Source organism: Periophthalmus magnuspinnatus, chromosome 10 (assembly GCF_009829125.3).
Source record: "Periophthalmus magnuspinnatus isolate fPerMag1 chromosome 10, fPerMag1.2.pri, whole genome shotgun sequence".
In the NCBI taxonomy this organism is placed as follows: Eukaryota; Metazoa; Chordata; class Actinopteri; order Gobiiformes; family Gobiidae; genus Periophthalmus; species Periophthalmus magnuspinnatus.
The window spans coordinates 30,744,423-30,768,134 of record NC_047135.1 but is presented as its reverse complement, the minus strand read 5'-3'; the positions used below and the strand labels follow the sequence as shown (position 1 = coordinate 30,768,134).

Sequence of the window (23,712 nt, the reverse complement as noted above, 5' to 3'; positions counted from 1 at the left end):
AATAAGAGAACGTGAAACCCAGCAGGCTTGAAATATTTCTGCAGCCTCCTTCTGTGTCGCAGGCTTTTCAGATAACATAGCTTTGATCGCTCTTTACGTCTAATAAAAGTGTCACATAAGAATTTGTGATGAATTCCTCGATCTTTTCCAATCGGTTCAGCCCCAGCCCCTGGAAGACATAGAACAGAACACTGCCTGTAAATATAAAACTGCCCTGCAAACCATTTATCTCCACCAATAACTTCTTCTGTTCTGGCCTTTTGTCCCATGTGCCAGGAGCTGTGGGCTTCATTCACACCAAAAGGGAGTGAAAAAGTAGTCTATAGTCTGTTTGAAAGGGAAAAAAAAACCACAACTGTTATTATATAAAAATTGTAATGAAGTGATCTTCCACAATTTGTAGCTCTTTGTTTTCAAAAATGAAATGAAATGTTTTCAAAGTTTTCTTCACTTGGAATTTAAAAATAATAATGTCTTGAAGATTATTTGCTCGCCATCAGAGGTGGATGAAGAAGCCAAAAATTGTACTCGAGTAAGAGTAACATTACTTCTAAATAATGTTAGAAATACACTGTAGTGGTTCAAGAAATGACTGAGAATTATATATATTTAAATTTTGTATTATTATTATTATTATTATTATTATTATTATTATTATTATTATTATTATTATTGTTGTTGTTGTTGTTGTTGTTGTTGTTGTTGTTGTTATCATTATTATTAATTTATTTTATTTATTTCCAGTACTTCATATTCCATCCCTGCTTTGCATCCTTTTTTGCTTATTTGTAGTATCATGATTTCTATAATACAATAATGATACAATTGCACATTTGTTTAATGTTTAATTATTCATCTTTGGAAATGATGTCGGATTGAACATATGATTGTTGTAGGGGTATGTCTTTCTGATTAGATGGACTTAAACACAATTACTGAGAAGTACAATTTCTTTAAAAAGTTACTCAAGTAAATGTAACTGAATACATGTAACTGAATGTACTACTTACTTGTGCAGTCTTGCTATAATCATTGTAGAACTGCTTCTCTGTGTCTTCTTAAAACTGTTATTTTTGTCGCCAGGGAAAGCAGTTTGAGCAGAGCTTGACCCCAACATTCTCCTGTAACTTTTATGAATAATTGAATTTGAATATGTTTTCATTTATGTGTCCACAGTGCGCCCCCGCTTCACCCAGCCCGCCAAGATGAGGAAGCGAGTGATCATCCGTCCCGTAGGCAGCTCTGTGCGTCTGAAGTGCACAGCCAGTGGGAACCCCCGACCTGACATCGTGTGGCTCAAAGACAACAGGCCCCTGGTGGACGAGGACAGCAGGGCGGCTGCAGGGGGAGAACCCAAGAAGAAGAAGTGGACCCTGAGTTTGAAGAACCTCACTCCAGAGCACAGCGGGAAGTACACCTGCCAAGTATCCAACCGGGCGGGACAGATCAACGCCACCTACAAAGTGGAAGTCATACGTGAGTCACACACTGCACAGATGGACTACACAGAAAACATCTAATCACACAAAGATCTTTAAATTTATAGACATAGTAATATATGCAGAGAAATTCACTTTAAATTTGATGGCAACCACAAGTGAAAAATGTTGGGAGAACGAGTAAAATAACAAGTTTGTGTTAGTTCACAGTACATACAGTGTATAGAAAAGCAGGTACCACTGTTTTTTGTATTTCATTTATTTTTCATGATTTTCAGACACTTTTCAAGACCAAAATAAAATCTAAATCTAAAATTGTAGCACATCCAGTGTTCCATTGTTTCTTGTAAACTGATACGGTCACTTAACATCATGAGGAAAAAGACTTTAATATATGCACATTATGGATGTTTTTGGCTTATTTCTGCCCTGCCACTTCCCAGAGTCCTTTTGTTATCCCCATGCCTGCATATCAGAGACGTATTAGTGGTATATCTAACCAGACTAAAAATCCCTGCTGGCCAAACAATAACATATTACACTGTGTTCTGTGGGGACCAAAGAGCTGAGGCTGAAATGGGATTTTTCCACTGCAACTCACAATAAGGTGATTATGCAAAAACCTTTAAGATCATATGACTGAAAACACCACCATTAGCGTTTAGCCTATTTTAATGATTTGCTGGCAGAGTTTGCTGCCAGATATCAGGCTTTGATTTCATTATGCTCTGGAAAATCTGGTCAGTGTATTTTGTAATACAACACTACAGAAATAGTTGTTCTCATTAAACTATTTCCTATTTTCACCAAGTGTTATTTAATGAGTTGCTCAAGGTAGCCATTGTAAGTTTAAAATTAGTCAGTGTTCCCCCTGAGTGGCATTTATTGATCACTCTTTCTGTCAGTGAACCTCAGTCAGGAGTGGAAGGAATGCTCTGTCAGACTTTTGTTGTTGAGCCAGTTGTGGTTAGATTCTGAAAAAGATGTTGTTTGAATTTTTTTTGCTAAGACCAGAATGTGTTCAATGATGAGTTGTGAGTGTTTTTTAAATATATTAGGTTGTATTGGAAGGCTGCTAAAGCGTATTTGAGGCATTGGTGATTTAGTGCGTAGCTGCATAAAGCAAGAAAGACTATGACTGTGTTCACCACATCTGGTCTACATTTAAGTACAGGTGCTCAGACATATAGAGCCTGAAGAGAAAGGAGAATAGTATCTTTGTTCAGATGTGCATATGACTTTACATATGTTTCACTTTGGAGCTAGCAACATGGTCCACCAGAAAACCACAGATCCAGCATTTTCAGTCACAATATTAAAGCTCCTATATTATGTGAAACTGACTCTTGTGAGCTTGAGGTCGTGTTATAAAGCTGCTACCTCTTCAAAAACATGGAGTTAGTCTTTATTATTAGTCTGTAACATCTCCAAAGCTCAAAATGCTCTGTTCCACCTTGTGATGTCATGAATCAGTAGTTTTAAAGTTAACAACTACCGTTTACCTTTTGTTTAGTAGAGATTTGAAATTCCAGGGCTGAAATTATTTCATGTTTTCTGCTTGAGAGAGGAACTCGCAGATGCTTTGTGTGTTAAACATGAGTGAATGAAACAAAACACAACTCCAGGTCTGTTTGTGATGAGGAAACATTATTATAACAGATCAGAACATAGAGAAATATGGGCCCTTTATTTTCGTATCTAATCTTATCATCATCAACAAAATATCAAGATTTGTGGTATGACATAATTGAGGAATTTTGAAGAATTTAAGAAAACTCTGACATTTAACGTAAGTATTTATTTGAATATTTTATACTTGCAGAGCGCACCAACTCCAAACCCATCCTAACCGGTACCCATCCCGTAAACACCACTGTGGACTATGGCGGTACGACCTCCTTCCAGTGTAAGGTGCGCAGTGACGTCAAACCAGTCATCCAGTGGCTTAAAAGAGTCGAGCCTGGTGACGAGAACAAGTTCAACTCCACTATAGAGGTACGTGATCCACACTCACATTCTCCTTTGGTCACTGGTCCCTTTCTAACCTGAGTTTGTCCAAAACACAAGGTTGGAGATCATCGCTTTGTGGTGCTGCCCACTGGGGAGGTGTGGTCCCGTCCTGATGGCTCCTATTTGAACAAGCTGCTCATAACCAGAGCCAAAGAAGAAGATGCTGGCATGTACATTTGCCTGGGTGCTAATACAATGGGCTACAGCTTCAGGAGTGCCTACCTGACCGTGCTGCCAGGTGAGACCACATTAAAACAGAGTTACAAAAATGCAGCATGAATCATTAGGTGTGTCACGATAATTACTATATTGACTAATCATAAGTTCAATATATTGTAGCATTCTGGTGTAGCCAAATTTCTTCTGGTGGCTTATTTTCTGAACACAAGGGCTACTCTAGGCCGTAACCCATGCCAAAACAAAAGCAAAACAACAGCAAAACAGCAGTCTCAACGCACTAGAGCCTGTCAGATCATTACAATATGAAATTCATGGGGGTCAGTATTCACCGTGGGTACTTTTTCTTTGTACTAGTGGGTACGGTTTTGTTATTTTTCTGTACTATGAGATTTGAGCTGGATGAATAAATACATTTTATGAGTCACTATAAATCCAAACTAACTACTAGTGTTTCATTCTGCTATTTATCTGTTGTAGTTTTTGACAGGATTATGTATTGTAGAATTTTGGAAGTTTTTGTACTTTCTGCAAGTTCAATAGCCAGTGTATTTCACAAAACCTTTCTAAGCAGTTGTTGAGTATTATGTGTGTAAACTGCTTCATGACAGCACCACGTCATATTTGAACATACATATGAAACAGGGGTAACTGTTCCCCTTAAACGTCCCTAAAACCCTTTATTTATGTCCCTCAGATGTGAAGCCTCCCATGACTCCTGTGACCACTGCCACGTCCCAGGGTCTGCCATTGCCCGTTATCATTGGGATCCCAGCAGGTGTGGCCTTCATCCTGGGCACCGCTCTCCTGTGGTTCTGCCAATCCAAACGCACCTGCTCCTCTTCCTCTTCTTCTTCCTCCTCCGCTCTCCCCGCTGCCCAGCGCCTACCCGCCTCCAACCGAGACCGGCCGTGTCCCACCCTCCCGACTCAGCCGGCCAATGGGGATAAAGACTGCGTGTCATATGAGGATTACATCGCTCATCAGCAGCTGCTCCTTACACAGGGAGGCACGGGGTTAGCTCCCAAGGTCTACCCAAAAATTTACACAGACATACACACGCACACACACTCGCACGTGGACGGAAAAGTGCATCAACACCAGCACATTCACTACCAGTGTTAGCAGCACGGAAGGCGAGCAAGATGTGCCATTTTCAACTTGTACAGACTCACAACAAACTGCCAAAAAGCAAAACGATAACCACATTTCTACAGTGTATGGAGAGATAAGGGAACACACAATATGTCCTCAATGTGCTGCAGCCACTTATGGAACTTTTACCCAGCAATGAAGAATGTACAAATACAGTACAAAGACTTATTTCAAGCAACTTTCCATTTTCATACCAAGCTCAAAGTAACAACAAACTTATTAACGTAGCAATTCATTCATTCGTGGTACACAAAAAGCCACCATAAGCCCTCAGAATCCGCAAAAGGACTAACTGTGACTCTACAACTCTTCAAATGCAGTTGCTCGTGTATATATCGGATTTTAATTATAGCACCTCTACTCTGCAGTTTCATCTTGGCTCATTTTTAAGGAGCAAAGAGCTGTATAACACGTGTAATGTAATAACTTAATTTCAGAGTGCATATCTCAGGCGGACTTCTAACCCGAGCCATAAGAACCACAGAACAAGACGGGCTTCACTAAATCTACACCCAGAAAGAGACGAGGGCCAACAGCCGTTCTGTACAGCTGCTACACGGACGCTGGGTGGAAAAAAAGAAGAGATGTCAGAATGAGTTACTGAGCAGGGGAGAGTCAGCGCTCCCTTAGCAGATTCATTTCAAAAGCAGAAACAAAATCATTTCAATTTTACCCCAATTTTTTTTTTTTTTTTTTTTTTTTTTTTACAATTTCCCATCATTACCACCATGTTGAGCGAACTGACTGAGTGGTAGTCTTTTTTGGAGGTGGCATGTCTGAGCTGACGTGAGTACATAGGATTCTGGACATTTGAGGAGTACACGTTCTCACCTTGCGGCAGCCGCTTAACCTCCTCAGCCCGGAGCGCAAAGGGACCGTGCAGCGGTGAATACGGTGCCTCGGAAACAATTGCTTCCAGATTTTACAGATTGTTTTTGGATCGTTCACATATTTCTACTCATCTATTCAGAGATTTAAGGGAGACTTCATCTTTAACTTTGTAACATAAAGATGGGACGTAAAGCCCTCTGGTGCTGCTCACATTGTACCTGCTTTTTCTATATAGGCCAGGAAATGTTTATGGTCCCTTATATGAAAGAAGAAAGTGTGCAAGATTCAGATGTATGGCTTACTTAGTGTTTTTACATTTCCTATTTTAAAACCGTGGCACGCCCAATTAAAACAAACAGTATTGTTATATAAGAACATGCATACAGATATATTTTATTACATATGTATTCCCATGCCATCATTTTGTTAAATCTTCACATTTCAAGGTGCCAAATGATTTTTACCAATGTAATAAATGTACAGAACTATTATTTTTTATTGTAAATAGCATACCTCAGTACAGTAGCTTGTTGTGCTTTGCTCGTTTGTTTTTTCCAGTTCTCTTTGTATTTCCTTCCTGTCGTTGCTCTCAACTCGTGTCAAAACTTCTTTGTGACTCCGGACTTTCTCTTTCGCAGTTCCCCAGGTGTCCATGTGGACTTTCCTGTGTGCGCTCATAGGTCCGACCACTATTTAATAACTGTGTAAAACAATATGCCAAGATAAGATTACGGCCTCAGCTGTTTAGCATTAAACACTCCGTATAGAAGACGTGTTGACTGTGTCCAGAGATGTAAGCACTAGGATGTGTAAATGTGCTTGGTGAGGTCATAGGTTATGTTGTTGAAATGTACATCTGCGCTACATGTTTCCATAGCTGTAATGTTACAATGTGTTTGTACCATCATTATTTCAAGTAATACCTATTTTTTATGACAATCCTATCAAAAAAAACTTAATGCCATGTGTGTTTTAAACTGGATTTGTACAATTTTCAGTCTTGTTTCCTCTCAAAAAACAGTTAGATTTTACCTTTGTTTTAGAAAGTAAATCATCATTATTGAAAAAAAACTATTGGAAATTCCCTGAGCTGCAACTTTTCCTAGTACTATCTTGCAGAAAATGTTTGTGGAATAAGTTACTGACAACTAATCCATCACTGACAAGAGAAACCAACAGTAACCTACGTTCTGTCCTTATCTGTCTATGGACACTTACTATAACACTCTGCAGTATAAACAGTTGTCTTGTCTTCATGTATTTTGTCAGAAACATCTGTTCACAGCAGCTGGAATATGTTCCTCTGTTTTAATATTTGGGTTTGTTTCAAATTCCAGTTTATGCCACTGTTTTCCTTGTACAGATCTTTCTCTCGTTCATTCATTTCATGTGTAAAACCAGTTTGTGTGTTAAAGCTGAAGGACTGCCATTCACAGACTGTTTCGACAGGTTTGTGCACTTCTGTTACCACTAGTATGAACATGGTGTGAGAGTAGAGTAGTTCATAGAAGCCTATGAGTGTTTTGGACCATACTATTAGCTTTAGCACCATTAGCCCATATTATTTTCAAACAAATGTACAATGTGTGTCTAATTTATTGTTTCATATACTTGGGCATTATACTGCATGTGTTCATGTTGTTTTATAGTCAGAATGTAAGCTATGTAACAAATACCATGTCAATGTAATATACTGTATTTATACGTGCTAAATATACAAAAGTTTATCAATTTAATCTTTGTTTTGACAATCTTGTACAGTCTATTGTCATTTAGGTTATAATTTGGTTTCTCTCAAGTGTAATCTTGTTACTGGTGCCATTAAAAACGTTACAACTGTGCTCTTTTATCTGTGTTGTCCTCGATTATGAATACTTTACCAAACCGAGTATTTCTGTGGGATTCCTTTAGGTGTACGTCCTGCTCTAAATAGTTGTAGCCCTTCGATCGTAAGAGCAGTATTTTGTCTGTCAGCGTTTCTGTGTGGGGAGTTGACAGATGGACATGCGTTGCGTGCAGATGCAGGGTGTGAAGGCCTGCTTTCTATCTCTCTGACTTATTGGACGAAAAAGATGATGAAAGAAAAAGGAGCATGAGGCATCTTCGGGGGTTGAGGTGACAAAAGGTCAGGCTATGAGTCTTCGGTGTCCTGATAAGCTCTCATTTCAAATTCAAGTCAGGTCAACTCATCATGACGTTTTCTGCCTGCATCACAGTTTTCTGGCATAAGCTCAGTGCAGATGTGTAGAGTCCCTCCAGCCACAACCCCCCCAAAAGTTGAGTGTCCTTTGTCAATACATTCTCCATGGGGAAGTTTTATGCCATACTGTGGATGATTATAATCAAAGAAACACAATTTTTCATGGAGACAAGCAGTTTCAGGCCCTACTCCAGGCCACGTAAGAGCCAGGTTTGTGGAGATACAAGCCTGCTCGCAAGGACACATGCTAATTTTATTTTTATTTATTATTCGTCCAATTATTTTAATTTATTTTCAGTGGGGAAAAAAAAAGCTTTATTTTATAAATTTTTCTGGTCTGTAAGTTCCGTGGACATGCACTTTTAGTTCAATTAGTGACCTACAGTGAATGAGAAAGTTAGTCATGTGTGTGTATCTAAGGCTCTACATGTGTCCACCCTCTAAAATGCGCCCCATCTAGAGCACATAACAGAACGTTTCAGCTTACATGTATATGAAATGTGGGTTAGATCTGAGCTCTGCTACAGTACAAAGCTAAATTGCACACAGCACTTTGATGGACAAGAAGGTCAAAGTGATTTCAAGCAAAGATTCAGAGGCTGAATTACTCCCAGGCTTCTGCCATTTTGAAATGATTGCAAAACCATCAGACCTCAATAGCTCTGACCTGCAACAGGGATTTACAAAGACCCGGATCCCACTGGTTCTCTACGTATCTGCTCAGTTTTACTTTCTACAAACAAACATAAGTTCATTATACTTGAAAAGAATGCTGAGGAAGATTATGGTTTGCTAGAATGTGATAAGAAGCTGAAATTGGCCTTGTAAAAAAAAAAAAAAAGTCAAAATGTGTAACCTTTCAGGCTTGGTGGTTTGCATCCTTGACATTCATCTCTCATTCTAGTCTTATCAGCAGATGAGGTTTTTCCTTTGTATAACAGTGTTTTCTTGTGAATGATTTAAGATCAGAAGCAGCATGGGAGGACGACAATCTGGGGGCAAACTGTGAAGAAAGAGACTAAAAAAGAGGAGAAGATGCCATTTTGAGTACCTTTCACCATTCAAACTGAATCGCTATGACAAAGATGTTAAATTTCTATCACTCTGAAACTCATGTTACTCCTCCTCCTCCTCTATTGCAGGTTTCCACACTGCCCCAACCTGGACCTGAGTTAGTCATGCGAGAAGAGCAGGACATGCCACACCCCGTCATATCAATTAAAATTATTTTGTTTTATCTTAATTTGTTAGAACCCGTTAAATTTAAAGTAACGTCTAACTAACATCTAACTTTATGGATGACTTAATGGAAAGTTAAAACCGCACAATACCATATTCCACTAAATGGAGATAGAAATATCATAGTAAGAGACAGCATTTCCATGGAGACAAGCAAGTAGAGACCAAAGAGTCGGATTTGTGAAGATGCAAGCCCATAGTCACAGTACGGAAACATGCTTTTTGGGGCAGTAAAGTAATGAAAAAAACCCAAAACATGTTATTTTTGTCCTTTTTTTGGTTGTAAAGTAACACGAAGAGGCTTTAAATCAGAAAACATCACATACTTTTTGCTTTCTACATGTTTTCATTGTATAGTCCGATTGTGGTGTGCCTATAGTGAAGATTCCTGGGCGTGAGTCAACAGCAGCTGTGGTGGGTGTTAATGAGAAGCTGTCCAAAGAGGCTTTTTACTGGCATTTAGCTTTAGACTGTGAAAGCCTGCTCAGGTGAATGGAGTCAGTGACCATGAAGAGCTCTCTCTCTCACACATACACACACTAAAGAACACACAAAAGCACACACACACACACCTGGGCAAGGCAACACCACCTCAAACCAGCCTGACGCACTAGGTAAAAGAGCAGCTATAGATCAACATAGCGATGCATAGAGTTTTGTGTGCACAGATGCATTTTTGAAAAGAATAAATGTAGGAATCGCACGCATGGACCGAAACACCTGGTTGGCAATGAATCCCTCTTGTGTTTGCATAGCTATCCCGGTCCGCTCATCCTCTGCGTAGCCACAAAAGCCGCCATTATAGCTAAGAAAACAAAATAACACAAAACCAGGCTAAACAGGAGACTTCCATCCTGTGTCCGCCCTCTCTCTCTTTCTGCATCGGGCTGAAGCAAATGTTTACCTACTCCTTTTTAAAAAGAAAGGGATGCCAAGGCCTTTAAAGTCTACCACAGAGCCGTGACAAAGGCTTACTAATCTAGTTGTTGTCTTTCTCTGCCCCTACATCCTGCAAAGTGTGTGCGCTAGAGTGAGGAGAGGAAGAAAGTTATAGTCTAATTGGTCAGGGAGGTAGTAAAATGTTTGTCTGGGTGAAGAAGAGCTGATAAGGAATTGGGGGAGTATTTCCACTGTCATCACTCAAGTATGGGACAGATGGGGAGAGCCGAGCCTCTTCAAAGCCCAGCGCCCCGGCCTGCCTTCACATGTGGGATGCTTTTGTGTGTTTGGAGAGTACGAGTTCCTGTCACACATGCTCACCTGCTCCTCTTTGACTCAGAACCGCCCTTATCCATTCATTCATTCATAGCTTTTTCCTGTGCTTTAAAGATGCCGCCATGTGGTTGTCTGTTTGCGGGCATCTTCTGTACACAAGTAGCAGATGGGAAGAGCATTGTTTGTTTTGTGGTGCCAGTGTCCACAGAGTCTATATAGATGTCAATGAGTCCTCTGCTGATACTGAGTAATGCACACTGCTGGTATGAGGATGTAGTATGGAGGGATGAGACGTAGAACATTCTGATTTACATGTCTAGTGTGGAGATAGTATTTAAAGGGCTATGACAAACAGACCTGGAGTTGCGTTTTGTTTTAGTCACACATGTTTAACACACAAACCCTGCAGACAGACACTTTCACTAGGAGTATTTGGATGATTTCTGCTCTAAAATTGCCAGTCTTTGCTAAAACTACCACTACATGACATCACAAGGTGCAACAGAGCATTTTGAGCTTTGGAGATGTAGATAGACAAATAAAGAATTACTCAGACATGTGTGAAAGAAACAAAACACAGCATTGTGACATGCCTAAATGCTCAAAAGAGTCAAGTTTGTGTAATATAGGACCTTTAAAGGTGCAAAATATAGAAGTTTGATGTTGGAGAGTCCACCACCTGCTTGAGATAATATTGCTTTGTTTGGCGGACTCCACACTATGGCATAAATTTCAGGGAGACAAGCAAGTGCCGCCACCAGGCCAAGTTACAGGTCAGATCTGTGGAGAAACAATATCTCTCACAGATAGAGTGCATGCAATTCAATGTATTTTTTACTAATAAAAATGTGTAACTGAAAACATACAAGATAGACAAGTTTAATTTGATATTGTGGAACATTCCAGACTACGTGGTAACATCTCTCACATGCAGGTTGCAGCCCCGCCAAGAAAAAAGTCACCTTCTTCGTAATGCACTTTTAAATGCAAGTCAAATTATGTTTTACACAATAATACACTTAGATCCTTTTTGACATAACATCCCCCATCCAGAATTTTTATAACATTGTTTTTTTCCCCCGATTAAGTCATTGTATTTTTACGGTCATATTATAAATCTGTTAGACTCCCTGTGGTTCTAATGCAATGTGGTTTTCATTTTTGTTTTCAAATTACTTACCAAGATCACCAATTTGTTTTAACATCAAGGATGCCAAAAATGTCAGTTATTGCTTGTATTTTTGTTCCCACTGGTTACTAAATCACTCAACACACCAACTAATTGTGCTTCCTCACTTTTGTGCTAACATCTCCTTCCCAACAACATGGAAATGTCATTAGGCAAACCTGCTCAAACTGCTAAGATTTATTGCCCCAGTGGGGGTCACAACTTTAGGTTAATGACTAACACACTGAAAATAGATTTACAGATATGTGCTGGTTTTAACCTGCATTGTAATAGTTATGCTTTATTGTATGTGCTTTTGTGCTCTTAATTTACATGTTTAAGAGAAAAAGTTGAGAAGGTCATTGGTAACAGTCTCTAGACCACCACTTGAAGCCTGCAGCTCTCCTAAAGAAGACAAATAGCTCTGGTGTGAAATCATTTACTTCGTGTCGTGTCTTGCCCAAAGGGGATTACACTTACTGCTCCAAAGGTACAAGACTGACAAAGTGTAAAATCTGGATTAGATTAAGGAAAATACACACACGCACACACACCGACACACGCACACACACAGACACACGCACACGCACACACACACGCACACACACAGACACACACACACATAAGATGGAGATGAAGAAGGAAAATTAAGGATTGGGGAGGGTACAGACAAGCTGTGGGAACACGCTGCTGAATAATTACCAGTGACATCAGAATAGTTTTCTTTAGCTCTATGAAGTGGCAGGCCTCATTTGTACAGCCCGGAGCCATGCCGTGGCCTGAGTGTGACAGAAAGTCAGTGTACATGGGGTAAAGTCAATAGAAATGACTGCTCAGTGTGGATTATTGTGAAATGTTTGCTCTGTTTCCATAATCACAACCAAAGCAGTCAGTGCGCCTTGGTAATTTTCACTGGACATTATTATAATTTAGTCCTCTTCTTTTCAATGTATGACACTATGACAGCCTCGTCTGCCCCAGGGAGCTATTTCTCTCTAAGTGGACGCTTCAAAAACAGGAAACAGCTTTAAATCCCGTTGGAGCGCAAAGAAGGATCAGGCCTAGTGGCTCTGTACAATATGCCAGCCCCTCACCCGCACTCCCCCAGAACACACACCCAGAACACACACACAGTCACACCTGAGCCTCTTTCAATAGACACAGTTCAGCATGCTGACAACAGGGGACAATAGAGGCAAAAGGCTGCTTGACAAAAAGAGAATCTACCTGTCTGAACACATCAGGATGGCCTGCCACCCGCCTCTGCACAAGAGCCCTGTGCCGCGATGACTTCAGCTGATATCAGGTTCTCACACAGACACTCGCAGCCTTTAGATACAACTGTGGGGTAAAAATGCACTGATTGTTTGCCCAGAAACTGTTTACCACAAGATTGACGAAACTTAGGGCTGTGCCTTTATCAACACAAATGACAGGATAACAATGAAAACAAAAGTTATATAAAATAGTCAAATCAAACCGTGAAATAACATTAAACACATAAAATTGTATGCATTAAATAAACATTTATTTCCACAAATACAGGTTAAGGTTAGTCCTAAATCATTAAAAAGAGAAGGTGCTGAATAATGTGCAGTTGTTAGGGAGGAAGGTTAACCAGAGAGGACATAGAAGGATGCCTGAAGCTCATTGGTGGTTTGAAGATGGGGGACTTCCATCCTGAGCTGTTGCCAAATGAAATTTCAGGGGTGACTGGTGTTGTCTGAAAACGACTGAAAAAGACAATAACTGTGAGCTTTAAATATATTTACCCAGCATAAAGCAATATTCTTAAGGGCTATTGTAAAAAAAAACAGTATTAATAAAAAAGCATTTATAAAAATGATATATTGATGCATTTTGTCAGGTTCCACAAACCTGACTGAGGCCGAGCTGGTAGAATGGTTGGCCAACATGTTTTGATTGGAGATTCTGCGGGGTATTGTTCCTAAGCAATAAAAAGAAGAAATGCGATAACATTGTATGGCATAAAACTGTGTCAGTATATCATTAGTAATACAACACAAAGAGATGCCCGTACCCATGCGTCCATCCTGCGGAGGGCTGGTTAAGGACAGTCTCGGAACATTGCTTGGCTGAAATGAAAACAGTATTCACATTTGTGTTTTTCTGTCAGAAAACATCTGCCACTGCAGAAAATAAATCTACTGCAGGGTTTTATATTATATAATATTGGCATAGTAATATAATATGGCAACAATGGGACAATAGCTGACACAGCTTGTTTTCTTTTATTTACTTATTCTCCAGTCAGAATATAGCAGCTTCGCTAGTCACTAACACACCGCTTCAACATTTATTTGTAAATATAATAACTTACTTTTCTGAACAAACTTGGTTCATCCACATCCATGTTTTCAGTCCTGTTGACAAACCGAAACAGAAGTCATGTGCAATACACTGTAGGATATAAAACATATTTTTTATATATTTTATGTTCCTGGAACTTCTAGATATCTCTACATATATACATTTGTGATTATGTGTACTTATACTAGAATATCTGAAGTCGCAGAGGCCAAAACAATATTTGCAATATAAAATCGATACAGTGTCAATTGTTTCTAGGAAACCTAATAGGGATTCCTCACTAAAGCCAAGCAAAGCCTGGCTTTTCAGGTGTGTGTATAGACAGCTCCAGGGCATGGCAAAGCTATACAGCAGCTAAAGCTAACATAAGATACTGGGCTGAACACAGGATAAAGATTGTTTGTACAGTGCAATACCTTCAACACACTCTCACTATTATGAGGTCTGGGCCATGAAGGAGGCTCAAGAGGGGCCACAAAAAGGAACAAGGAACCGGACAAGACAGAAAAGTGACCAAAGTGATCAAAGTATCCAAAAGTATATTTTCTACTCACAAATTACCAGATGAGTGACGTGAAAAGGCCAAAGGAGAGTTGAAGGGGATGTGCATGACTGTGAATAATAAGAACAGCAACAATCACTAACAGAAAGTCAAATCAATAATCATGTTTTCTTTTAGGAATTGCTACCAGGGTGATTTCCATGGGGAGTTTGAGAACTGTGGTTCTTCTGAACAACTGCAGCTTTGGCACTAAGAAAAGACAACAGTTTAAATTGTGATCAGTCTAAAGTAAGAATAAACATAAATACTCTTTAGAAATAACAGACGTGATAGTATTGTGTAGTGTTATTTTTGTACTTTAATGTGTTGTACAGAGGAGGAGCCCCTGCTTAAAACAGTGGAACACTTTTCTACTTAATTTTAGTAAGAGTCAAGTGGGCCAAGAGTGACACCTAGTGTATGACAAGACTAAACATCTGGAGCTGCTTCTATTTTTAGTAACTTCCTCTAGTTCCATGTTTTTTTTTACTAGGGCAGTCTCTTGGTCAGGTGAAAACTTTACCTTTGATGTTGAAATGAGTTTTCCAACTTTTTGATGTAGGCATTCTGTTCATTTAGCTTCCTTTAAAAACAAATACAATGTTTATTCTATAGAAGTAAAATAATAGTTAACTGATAAGAATAAACATACTTCATCATTTGTTGCATTTCTTGTTTCATCTTGACTAAAGTCTGTTCAAGTTTTTCATTCTAAAATGAAATTAATATGTTATATAGTGCTATTTTCACAATGACAAACAAACGCACACACACGCACGCACCCCCCAACACACACACATGCATATGTGTATTTACACACACATATAAACATTTGGGTTAAATAAACACTTACCTTTTGCTGGTAATATGTTAGTAATCTCTTTTGGTGTCTTGCTTGGAACATAATTACCTACAAAACAAGGGAAGTATAAAATAATAAGTAGGCAACAAAAGCATTTTAATTTAGATGCATAATTATTGGCAATAACCTTGCTGATTTCTGTCAAGTGCTTGCTGGCAACAGAATTGATATCAGAAAACAACGCTTTCACCTCAGAGCTGCTCTGAAACATAATGGATTTGAATGCATATCAGAATCAGAAGAAGACATTTTATTGCCAACTAGGAACTTACTTCGGTGATAAAGTGCAACATAAAAAACACTGAATAAATACAAATAAGGGCATGCACAAAGTTAAAAAGATATGCTTAGAAAATAAAATAAAATACTAATAGGTAGAAAATATATCCAACAGCAGCATTAGAACAACAGTGCAAACGTGACTTATTAAAGTGACCGGTATTATAAAATGTCCAGTTTTGTGCAAATATTATAAAGTGACAAACGGCAGAGGGGGAAGAACTGTTGTTATGACGAGAGGTTCTGATCCCAGGGTGAGAAGTGTCAGCTGCTATACGGCCTGCTCACCCCCGAGTCCTGGAGACGTACAGGTCCTGTAGAGATGGAAGGCTGCAGCCAATCACCTTCTCAGCAGAGGCACAATGCGCTGCAGTCTCTGTCTGTCCCTGGCAGTGGCCCCAGCGAACCACACAGTGATGGAGGAGGTGAGGATGGACTCGATGATGGCCGTCTATCTATCTATCTATCTATCTATCTATCTATCTATCTATATATATATATATATATATATATATATATATATATATATATGTAAATACACATATGTGTGTGTGTGTGCACGTTTGTTTGCCATTGTGAAAAAAAGCACTCTCAGGGGCAAATAAGATAGTTTAGTTTTTTGAATTTTTTTGCCTCCCACATTCGTGAGCAAAAGTTACTTCATTGACCTTGTTTAATTTGTTGTTTCAATCACTCAAAAGAAGAAGAATAAGATAATACAGGTAATGATGTGATTCTTACTTTGTCAGACAGAGGAGATACTTGGCATTTTGCGCTGCATATTTGACAAATCCCTTGGGCACCTAAAAAGAGGCACATTTCTGCAACATCAGAATCTATTCAGCAGTATTGTGCATACAATTTCTAAAAAATTATGTCAATAACAATTAAAACTTTTTTATAACCAGGTGAAGAACAGTTACTGATGCAATAACCCCAAAAGTCCAATAGAGGTCCCTCTTTGGTCACATGTTTTACAGAGACTGAAGTTAAACACTTTTTATTTCTCAGTTGACAGTTAGTTCTGTTATATGAGTATATGTGTATAATATTTACCTTTCTGAAAACAAACACTGCATATAAGATGTCCACATGTCGTTAGGGCGAGTTTGCGGTCAGAACCAGGAGAATGGAAACAGGAATTACAACAAATCCAGAAAGACATTTGAAAACCTGCAATAAAAACATAAAAAGTCTCTGAAATACATGAACAAAGTCTCCTCATCCTGAAGGTAACTTTACCCACATATCTAACTGTACTTATTTTGTAAACTGCGTTGTAAGTTGTTCTTTTAACGTCAAACAGGAGTAATCAGGAGTGATTTGTTCTTCGCTCTTATTTATTAGAGCTTCTTTTAGCTAACACTGGCTAACAGTTAAAAACACACACAGTGTTTGTGTGTGTGTTCAGGACTCATCCTTTTCACTGTGTCAGCACAGTTTTATTCAGAAGTGGATCACATCACTTACCTTAGCTTATCTTTGCTTATTTTAGCTTATTTTTAACTCACCTTATTTTACCCTTTAACCTTTGACTGACGACACCAACGGGCGCGACCATGACGTCGCCTGTTACTATGACCCATGTGCTTCACCTCTGTGCTTCACCTCTGTGCTTCACCTCTGTGCTTCACCGTGTGCTTCACCGTGTGCTTCACCCTGTGCTTCACCCTGTGCTTCACCGTGTGCTTCACCCATGTGCTTCACCCATGTGCTTCACCCCTGTGCTTCACCCTGTGCTTCACCCTGTGCTTCACCCTGTGCTTCACCCTGTGCTTCACCCTGTGCTTCACCCTGTGCTTCACCCTGTGCTTCACCCTGTGCTTCACCCTGTGCTTCACGCACTCATCACAGGCCAACTCATGGATATAGGAAAATAAAATGAAAGAGGGAAATATTTCTGACTTCACTAAAACTTACAAAAAAAGTGCCACATTTTTTGTTTGTGGATTTGTCACAAGAAACAAATAAAAAGACCCAAACCCTTTTAATATTCAAACAACTTTATTACATGTTATAGCACATATTAGACCAGCTTCTTTGCGATGAAGAAATCTTTGAGTTTTTTCATTTGCCAGAAGCCGACTGCCAGGAGGATAGAAGTCTGGACCACAGCCCACCACAACACTTTGCCATTGGTGTCCTCACTAATCTGACGAAAAGTTTCTTCTTTTTCCTAAAGTTAATTTAGCACAGAACAAACACTAGTTATACTGCAACAAGCACACTCTAAAGTTTGCAGGAAAACAGAAAAATCCTGATACCCTCTGATATTCCTGCTGCTTGGTGATGTACAACATTTGATCTCTCAGGTGACTGAGGCTGTTTTCCAGTATTTCCATGTTGTCTTTTGTTTTGTCTGTGTTTCTGTCGATAGAGTGTTCACCCATCTGAATATCCAAGTGTAGCTTCTGCACAAGTAAAACGTTACACATTTGACATGTACACTTGTGTTTACCATATTTTCATGAAACTGTAAAGCTCACCAGCCGCTCTCCAGCAAATACAGAAAACCTGGTGGAGTTGGTTTGAAAGCACAAGAAATGCTGCCCCGGGGCATGTGAAGTGAATGTGAATTTCCCAAATGTACTGTATCGTTTGGACATCACAACCTAAAAAAAAAGAACTGTATATTAAAATGAACACATTTCTTTCTTCAAGGGCGTCAGGGCCAAACAGTCAGATGGGGAATCCTGTCCTGTCTCACCCAGTGAAATTAGGGTGAAGTGTATCACACTGACATGTGCCTTTGATTTGATCCTGCTATGTTCTGATTACAAGGCAAAAGCTTCTCATAACAGTGCTATTGTCATTGTGCCATTGACTGCATAAAACACCAACAATATTTAAAAAAAAGAATTGGGGAAAGAAAAGCATGTTCAGTACCTCAAAGTTTGAATCTTTGACTGTCACAGTTACACCGAGATGTGGAGAATGGCTCAGCGTCTTCACATCCCAAGGCTCCAATAAGAAAAAACCTTAAGGCACATTTTTCAATTAATCACTAAATACATTATGTAATTATTTAGTGTAGTTTGGTGTATTTATGACTGTAAACAAACTATATTCATACAAGTTTCTAATAACAGGTTCACATGTTCTCAGGACGTACCGGTCACAAGCATGTCTTCAGGAACCTCTTCGATGATACATTTTTCCTCCTGCTCTCCAAGATCAAAATACATGGATGCCACTAGCATCAGGTAACACAGAACAAGAAAACTAGAGCATTGAAAATCCATATTCTTCATTCACGCCACACCAGAGCTAGGAAGCAGTATGTCAAATATTTAAAAAGGTATTCAGTAGTACTACAAAGTGTGTGAGAATGTATGAGAAGTGAGCAGGTGCTGCAAAGTGTGACGCGACACTGAGCCAGTGTGCTGACTGGTTTACCTCAAGCCTGTCGTAAAACTGCAATAGGTAGATTTCATGAACTGAAATAGTGACCAAGATGACAGATTATTTGGACTTAAAGTGTTAGTATTAGTGACAGCTTTTTTGCTTCATTAATCATGAAATATATAGAAAAAACAAAATATTAGAATGTTGTGACTGTCTTGTAGAAATCACATAGTATGGCTCATAGTACGCCCCGCCCCCCCTAGATTATGACTTATTTTTATAATGAACACAATATATTTTAGCACCAAATATTTAAAACACCCTGGTTGTATTTCATTAATATTGTGTAAAACTAGATAAATATAACTGAGAGAATCAATCCAAGACGGTCCAAATTTTGATTAAAAATCCTTTATTCAGGGATGTACTAACGTGTTTTGACCTTTATGTGTTCTTCATTAGGGTAAGCAGTGAATACTGACGTAGTATAAGTGAGTGAGCATATTCGCATGGTAAAGCTATTGTACTGTATGCATTATTCATTCACTGCTCTCTCTCAACTGTTATGAGTGACTGCTTTGGTTTTAGACACATCCACTTAAAAGTAAGGCTGGCTTATAACTCCATCCCTTACCTCACGTGGACACCGTATATTGGAGTTTTGTCAAAATGAGTTTGATGGGATGAGGTCATTTTATAAAGTGAACTCTGAAGTCACGTTTCGCATCTGCAATAGTTGTCACTCCCTAATGTGAATATCAGAAATATTAAATGTCTCTTTGGTTCCATATGGTTTAAATGGACTTTCAATATGTCTTACACTTGTAGCTAAATTAACTGTAGTTTTGCAGAAGTTGTCATTTGTTTTCACTTTACGACACAATAGTCAATTACAATGGGAAAAAATAAGTTATAAATGATGCTCACGTTTGTATTTTCTGTGATTGTGTTTGAAAAGTAGAACTGAAACAACAGAAACAGTATTACAAAAAAGTAAGCAATACCCAAGAGATGGCCTCATTCCACTGAATAAACAAATACTTAAAGCATTATGCACTTACTTGCTGGTCATGATGTAAATCAAAAGCTGTGGGATAGTTTTAAGTAGTTGGTGATCAGTTTTATCCATTTTACAGCCCACACCTCATCAGAGCAAATCCTACCCAACATGGGGACTCCAGAAAGGGTCAGGAAGTTGACTGTGGTTTCTTTGCACTCCGTAAATCATTTAGTTTCAACATCAGAAGAACTTTAGAGCTAATGTGTAATACATTCTCTTCCATCTGCTAGAGTGTAGATGCAGGTGTCATTTCAGTTCTGTTGGGAACTGTATTAATACATTAACAGAGAGCCTTTCACAGCACTTTATTTTATTTTTTTGTATTTACAAACATGTTAACTTCAGTTGAATTTTTATGTATTCGAAATAAACATGACTGTACACAACAGGTAAAATCCTGTCATTAATATATTTTGGCATTTTGCCTTTTGGTGAAGAAAGACAAAAAGTATAACAGCTTACTGTACTTACATTAACAACTTTTAACATACAAATAATTAAAATATTTATTAGAAGTTAAACAGGGTTGAAGAATCCTTTAGCTGAGCCTCTTGGCAGCGTGTACTGTGCCATTCTACTATTTCCAACCGTGTATAATTTAGAAATCTGTTAAAACTGAAGAGATGTCCAATAGCATTTTTGCTAAACTACACCTTTCAGAATTTAGCATCACATCTCCATTAGTCAGTGTATGTCTCTATGAGGCATGACTTGTGACCCTGGATCAGTAGTCACTGTTTGAGTTAGGTTTATTCTACATTCAAATAGCTAACAGACCTTTTACTGTTGCCTTGTCTTTGTCTTTTTCGCCCTCTCCTGGACTTTCGGTCCTTCTTTTTTCTCCTGACTTTCCTCTCTTTACTGTCCCCCTTTTCCTGGCTTAGTCATAAACAGTTGTCTGGGGAACACTTTCTCTCCTCTTCCAGCAGAGGGCAGGCTGCTCCATTGTTGGCTGGATGCATAAGGATGTAGCGAGTGCGGTGTCGCACACCTGAGTCTCCACACTTGCCTTTACACAAGCCCCAGGGAGACCACACGGACACCTCACAGTCCAAAGGAGTATCTGCAAACAAATAGATGATTAGCCTCAGGTATATTTGAATCCTCTTGCCTCCATTCCTGTATTTAATTAATTGATTTGTGTTTTATATGTAAGTCACAACAAGGCCATAACCCCTGGACTTATGTAACATTCTGCTTTTATTTCTTTGGCCAGCCTGGGCCAGCTTTGCAAACAGCTGATTGGTTTTGCAGACTGAGTTGAATAACAGAGGACAGAAGGTGGAGGATAGGTGGATTGCCAACTAGAGGTGGAATATGCAAGTCAAGTCTATGCAAATGTTGAACTTCAGAGCAATTTATTAATGTTGCCTCTAATAAGTAATGACAATATAATGACATTCTGTTTTATGGTGTGGTATGACATAGACTAAAATAAAAATAAATCTGAGCAGAGAGAAGCTTGGAACCTGCTCAGGGACTAAAGCAGGAAACCTCATCGGATTTTGGCCCATTCGTCTGTTTGTTGATGCTTGTTGTCTAGGAGACTTGTATGTTGTCTAGGAGATTAATACGGTATCTGTGATGTTGAAAATAGTTGAAAAAAATCTTTATCACTTTGGCCAAAGATGAGATGTTTATGTGTTTGTCTCTTGCTGTATTGCCCTTTAGGTATGCACTGGTGTTTCATTTTGTTAGCATTGTGCTTTTTTCATAGTTTATGTTAAATGCTTACAATCATTTGGAAAATTCAACATCACCATGTTTAACAGCTTAAAACATTTATTTTCAGACAGATTTTCCTCTTTTTCATTGCAACAGATGTTCCACTAGTATTTGCTGATGCTCAGGGCTAATCTAAGTTTCTGGTTGTGGAAGGTAATTGCATCTATGGGTAGCTTTTTCTCTAAGGGTTACCAAATGCTTTAATTTGAGTCAAAGCACATCCAAAATTCTCTTTAGGATTAAGACTGTCATGCTGCTTTATCCTCTGACTTACTTATAAGTTTCTCTTCGATCTCATTTCCAGTTGGAAGTTGGTTGGACTGAGTGGGCTCCATTGGCAGATTGATGATTGGTGATTGATGATTGCTTTTCTTAATCTTAGTCAATGTGATTTTGGCAATAGGAGGCAGGTGGCGCAGTCGGGGATAGTAAAATGAGTTGGCGGGGTGGCTTGGAAAAGAAGATGTAATCTATTCAACAGAAAAAAGACAGGAGCATTAATTTATGGTTCAAGATGCAACATCATCAAGATTTTTAATACAAAAATCAAACCTGTGTGATTTTATCCTGTGGAATGGTTTCGAAATTGGGGGAAGAGAAGGTAAAGCCGCTGTCAGTCCCGGCATCATAGGGGTACAGCTCTAGTGACACATTGTCCTTCCACTGGTCACCGTCACACAGGTTTATGCTGTCTGCACCCACAAACCAGTCTGGACTTGGAACTATGCGCACAAGAAAGGACAGCTGCAAGAAACATGGCAACAGCAGGTAAATATGGTGGATTACTGACTCCTGTCTAGTCCTGTCCTGTCTAAAATGCAGCAAAGACATAGAAAGGCTTACATAGGAGTGTCTGGCCACCACCTCAAACTCAGTGCTCATCTGGCCGGTTCCTCCCACAACAGCCGGAGCAGAGAGGATGCCATAAACACTTTGGATGCGTTCTCCCGCCTCTTCCACTTCCTTCATGAGCGTCCAGGCCTCTCCCTTCTCACTGAACTCCCTCACTCCGTTACTGGCAAAGTCATTACGCTGCCACATGTGGAAGTCAGAGCTGTGGGTTACCCCTGAAAGCAGATAAACGAAGATAGGAACCAGTTGAAGCAGGCAGAGGATTATGACTGGTAAGAATGGAGGATTAAATGCTTTTTGTGAACTTACCAACCAGGTTAGACCACTGTGCAGGGGGGCGGTACACGGGATATTGCTTGGGGAAAGCTGATTGGCTCCACTTCCCAGTAAAGGTGAGGTTGTACTGGGCTGTTTCTGAAGCTGTGCACATGGGTATGTCAGTGGGGACAGGCATGGAGAGAATTCCATGGCCCAGCGTTGCCACCATCAGGATGAAGCGATAAACAGCCTCAGAGTAAATAGGATCCATAATAGAGATAGATGAAGAGTGATGAAGAGGAAGAAGACCTAAGAGAAAGGAGACACAGAAACAACAAACAAAAATGTATCAGCAAATCAGGATTTTGTGATCGTTATAGCAGCATTGAAGTCATGTGAGTTTAATTATAATAGGGTTGTAGATTAAAACAGACAAACTTAGAATTATTTTTTATGCATACATTGACATTTTGATTTACCGTAACAATTAACCATGCAGTAGTAGCAATTCATAAGTTACTCACTTGTTTGAAGCTTGATTATGAAAAGTAGCAGCAGAAGAAGCAGGGTGCAGCAGGTGACGAGGGGGGAGGGCAGTGCTCCGTGTGGCTGTGTGCAACAGTGACTGCGAGGTTCCAAAAGCGCTTTGGCCTATTTATGCACTCCGGGACGTGCACCTCGCTCCCTCCCTCCACCCTCAACACTCCTCCCTCCCATTTCTTCAACTTGGTTTCCTTGATATCTGTTCATTAGTGGTTACACCCCACCTGTCTGACCTTTGGAAACAGATCCCCATGTCAATCCCGTTGCTTCTAAGTGGCCTGTTAACTTCTTAATGTATTCTGCAGTCTCATGTGTACAGCCAAGTGTTGGGTGCACTTCAGGGTTCAGCTCTTCACTTGACAGCAGAACACAGTAGCCAAGCATCTCTCAGTAGCCCAATAAAGCATCTTTGCATTGCATAAACATTCAGACACAGAACATTTGGTCCATAGTATGACATAATAATAAAATTCATTGCGCAT

General features: G+C 39.4%; 4 protein-coding genes across 5 annotated transcripts in view; 1 reads left to right on the top strand and 3 right to left on the bottom strand.

Annotated features, from left to right (window-relative positions):
• fgfrl1a (fibroblast growth factor receptor like 1a) overlaps positions 1-5,471 on the top strand; it is a 51,462-nt gene extending 45,991 nt beyond the window's left edge. Inside the window, exons 4-7 of the mRNA XM_033974189.2 lie at positions 1,177-1,476; positions 3,262-3,434; positions 3,507-3,687; positions 4,324-5,471. Of these exons, the coding sequence (XP_033830080.1) occupies positions 1,177-1,476; positions 3,262-3,434; positions 3,507-3,687; positions 4,324-4,751 (1,082 nt within the window). The 3' untranslated portion in view covers positions 4,752-5,471. The remainder of the gene's footprint in view (positions 1-1,176; positions 1,477-3,261; positions 3,435-3,506; positions 3,688-4,323) is intronic.
• A 7,563-nt stretch (positions 5,472-13,034) lies between these two features.
• Positions 13,035-16,612, bottom strand: LOC117378147 (probable E3 SUMO-protein ligase RNF212). Its single transcript, XM_055224625.1, has 12 exons — positions 16,504-16,612; positions 16,189-16,250; positions 15,296-15,370; positions 15,160-15,216; positions 14,959-15,017; positions 14,830-14,889; positions 14,455-14,516; positions 14,320-14,377; positions 13,766-13,818; positions 13,476-13,544; positions 13,313-13,382; positions 13,035-13,167 (listed from the first exon to the last, which is right to left on the bottom strand). Exons 1-12 carry the CDS (start codon positions 16,610-16,612, stop codon positions 13,035-13,037), a joined length of 867 nt encoding a protein of 288 aa, XP_055080600.1.
• Positions 16,613-17,473: 861 nt separating this feature from the next.
• Positions 17,474-18,763, bottom strand: si:ch211-255i20.3 (transmembrane emp24 domain-containing protein 11). Of its 2 annotated transcripts, none has more exons than XM_033974265.2 (5): positions 18,560-18,763; positions 18,334-18,425; positions 17,934-18,059; positions 17,712-17,858; positions 17,474-17,623 (listed from the first exon to the last, which is right to left on the bottom strand). In XM_033974265.2, exons 1-5 carry the CDS (start codon positions 18,696-18,698, stop codon positions 17,474-17,476), a joined length of 654 nt encoding a protein of 217 aa, XP_033830156.1. In that variant the 5' UTR covers positions 18,699-18,763. The 2 variants fall into 2 exon arrangements, with proteins under 2 accessions (XP_033830156.1, XP_055080601.1); XM_055224626.1 differs by having other exon boundaries at positions 17,712-17,855.
• Positions 18,764-20,482: 1,719 nt separating this feature from the next.
• On the bottom strand, positions 20,483-23,310 carry spon2b (spondin 2b, extracellular matrix protein). The gene is made up of 6 exons (XM_033974148.2): positions 23,212-23,310; positions 22,739-22,996; positions 22,421-22,644; positions 22,130-22,321; positions 21,852-22,047; positions 20,483-20,915 (listed from the first exon to the last, which is right to left on the bottom strand). Exons 2-6 carry the CDS (start codon positions 22,956-22,958, stop codon positions 20,737-20,739), a joined length of 1,011 nt encoding a protein of 336 aa, XP_033830039.1. The 5' UTR covers positions 22,959-22,996; positions 23,212-23,310; the 3' UTR covers positions 20,483-20,736.
• Positions 23,311-23,712: the final 402 nt, after the last annotated feature.

Coding starts and splice junctions, on each gene's coding strand:
- si:ch211-255i20.3 (XM_033974265.2), bottom strand. CDS start 18,698: ATGAAGAATATGGATTTTCAATGCTCTAGTTTTCTTGTTCTGTGTTAC. Junction 18,060..18,333: donor TCAAAGATTCAAACTTTGAG/GTACTGAACATG, acceptor CTTTTTTTTTAG/GTTGTGATGTCCAAACGATA. Junction 17,859..17,933: donor TATTTGCTGGAGAGCGGCTG/GTGAGCTTTACA, acceptor TTACTTGTGCAG/AAGCTACACTTGGATATTCA.
- LOC117378147 (XM_055224625.1), bottom strand. CDS start 16,612: ATGTCTTTCTGGATTTGTTGTAATTCCTGTTTCCATTCTCCTGGTTCT. Junction 14,890..14,958: donor GAAATGCAACAAATGATGAA/GTATGTTTATTC, acceptor TTGTTTTTAAAG/GAAGCTAAATGAACAGAATG. Junction 13,819..14,319: donor CGTCACTCATCTGGTAATTT/GTGAGTAGAAAA, acceptor GTTTGTCAACAG/GACTGAAAACATGGATGTGG.
- spon2b (XM_033974148.2), bottom strand. CDS start 22,958: ATGGATCCTATTTACTCTGAGGCTGTTTATCGCTTCATCCTGATGGTG. Junction 22,322..22,420: donor TGGTGGCCAGACACTCCTAT/GTAAGCCTTTCT, acceptor TGTTTCTTGCAG/CTGTCCTTTCTTGTGCGCAT. Junction 22,048..22,129: donor CACAGGATAAAATCACACAG/GTTTGATTTTTG, acceptor TCTGTTGAATAG/ATTACATCTTCTTTTCCAAG.